Raw genomic sequence first — 2,484 nt, forward strand, 5'->3', positions numbered from 1 at the left:
CGCCAGTCGCCCATCAACATCCGGTGGAGGGACAGTGTCTATGATCCGGGCTTAAAACCGCTCAGCGTCTCTTACGACCCCACCACCTGCCTCCATGTCTGGAACAACGGGTACTCCTTCCTCGTGGAATTCGAAGATTCTACAGATAAATCAGGTGAGGGTCAGACTGCGGGTCTTGTCCGGACGTAAGGAGACAGTTACTTGGAGCAATCCTGTATGGTCAGGCATTAATCTTCTTTTAATGGTATTTCAGCTGCACGTGGTGCATTAGAATGCAGTCACATCTCAGAGCTCTGAAGATGCAGCACCTGAAGGAAGGCAGCTTAGCTATGATAGGAATATTTTTAAAGGTTAAAAAAAGAGTCTTACCAACTTTAAATGATGTATTGTATTCTACAATGGAAAGATCAGGCATGACAATATTATCATTTAAGAATATTGGGATCAGTTCGTTGGTAAGATAAGCCATGCTTAAAATAAAAGATTGTTACAAATATATTCTAAATGGTATAAAACTGCTGTCCAGTATGGTATCCATAAGCCCATGTGTGGCTATTGAACACTCGGAGTGTGGCTAGTGTAATTAAGGAGATGGATTTTTTAAAATTTCATTTTAATTAGTTTGGATTTAAATGTAAGATCTGATACTGAGTTCAGTTCTTGGAAAACTTTTAAGAATGTTTGGAATGACGTGGGTATGTGTGTCTACATTTTCAAGTAAAATAGGAATCTAGTACTTCTGTTGAAAATTTAGCGTCTAATTTGATATGTACTGTATGTGTAAAATACACATCTGGTTTTTAAAACTTCGTATGAAAAAAATGAAAACTCAATTTTTCATGTTGATTACATGTCGAAATGACAGTCTTTTCAATGTATTTGGCAAAAATATGTGATCAAAAGCAATTTCACCTTTAACTTTTTAAATGTGGGTCCTACAAACTTTAAAAATACCTTTGTGGTTTATATTACATTTCTACTTTTAGGCACTGGTATAAAAGGATGAAGGCAAATAATGCTAACTAAATAATGATTAAAATGTGAAATTAGTGTATTCTAAATGGCATAAAACCCTAAAGGCAAACAGCTGTGGGCAATGATCTGGAAAGGAACTGGGATTAATGCGTGCTCTGTGACTGTATGTTTGCTAAGTGCGTCGTTTATCTTATCTTCCCCAGAAGTCTCTGATGACAACACTGTCCTCTCCATTTTCCAGATGAAGGGAAGCTTGGTGAAGTTCAGTGCTTTCCTACCACATCACACACTGCTCGCTGGAGGACTAGACTGCAGATCTGAGGCCCGCACTGGGCGGGGCCTCTCAGCTCCCGTGGCTTCCGCAGGTGCACGCCTTCCCGCGGGCCCTGGAGGCCAAGGGTTTCCACGGTACCAGGATCTGTGTTAATCAGGTATGGTCGGATGACTGTCTTGAAAGAAGAATTTTAAGTTCACTTATTTTATTTTATGTTTTTATTTATTTTTGAGAAAGAGACTGCATGTGCGAGAAGGGCAGAGAGAGACACACACACACACAGAATGGGAAGGAGGCTCCAGGCTCTGAGCTGTCAGCACAGAGCCCGATGCGGGGCTCCAACTCACCAGCTGGGCGATCATGACCTGAACCAAAGTTGGACGCCTAACCGACTGAGCCACCCAGGCACCCTGATTTATTTATTTTGAGAGAGAGAGAGCAAGAGAGTTGGGGAAGACTAGAGAGGTGGGGAGAGAGAGAGAGAGAGAGAGAGAGAGAGAGAGAGAGAGAGACTCCGAAGCAGGTTCTGCACTGTCAGTGCAGGACCCGACCCTGGGCTCGATTTCACAAACCATGAAATCATGACCTGAGCCAAAATCAAGAATCAGATGCTTACCCGACTAAGCCACCCATACGCCCCCCTCGCTTTTTTAAATGTTTCTTTATTTGAGAGCTGGGGAGATGCAAAATGAATTTTATCATACACTCCTTGAAAGTGGAAGGCAGGGCCACACAGGGAAGGGCCACGGATGGCCGGGAGGTAGAAGGAAGGAGGAGAAATCTTGGGCAGTAGCCTATTGTGGTTTCTGGGGGAAGGAAGGCATGAGGTAGTATAAGCAGACTTAAGATAGGCCTCTTTGAATAGCTTCCATAGGCCCTGTGGTATAGACACTGCCCCTCATCTGGTACCTCGTCCTGGGGCCAAGGAGGGCACGGGAAAGGCGGTCCGGCGCGTAGGAGCCCCATAAAGGAGGTGGTGGTTTTCTGATGAAGGGCACTGTCCCAGGCTGCTTGTTCTCTCTAGGAATTAGCGAACCCAGGGAGGGGCGGCCCCTGTAGTGTCAGCAACGCCTCACATATCAAAGCATTAAATGCAGAAACCGGCACACCTAGTTCTTACACGGAGGCTCGAGGACTGAGCCCTTGAGCACTCTGCCGTGAGCTCAAGGCTGGGCCTCACTACACTCTGCCTGGCTGGAGAGCTTCCGCCCCCAGCGCCCCTGTAGGCCACGCAC

General features: G+C 45.5%; 1 protein-coding gene across 1 annotated transcript in view; it reads left to right on the forward strand.

The window, feature by feature from the left end:
• The window catches only part of CA5B (carbonic anhydrase 5B), a 96,700-nt gene that overhangs the window by 8,977 nt on the left and 85,239 nt on the right, over positions 1 to 2,484 (forward strand). The window contains 1 exon segment of the mRNA XM_029929615.1: positions 1 to 154. This exon segment is cut by the window's left edge and continues 4 nt beyond it. Within this exon segment, the coding sequence (XP_029785475.1) occupies positions 1 to 154 (154 nt within the window).

Source organism: Suricata suricatta, chromosome X (genome assembly GCF_006229205.1).
Source record: "Suricata suricatta isolate VVHF042 chromosome X, meerkat_22Aug2017_6uvM2_HiC, whole genome shotgun sequence".
NCBI classification, from domain to species: Eukaryota; Metazoa; Chordata; class Mammalia; order Carnivora; family Herpestidae; genus Suricata; species Suricata suricatta.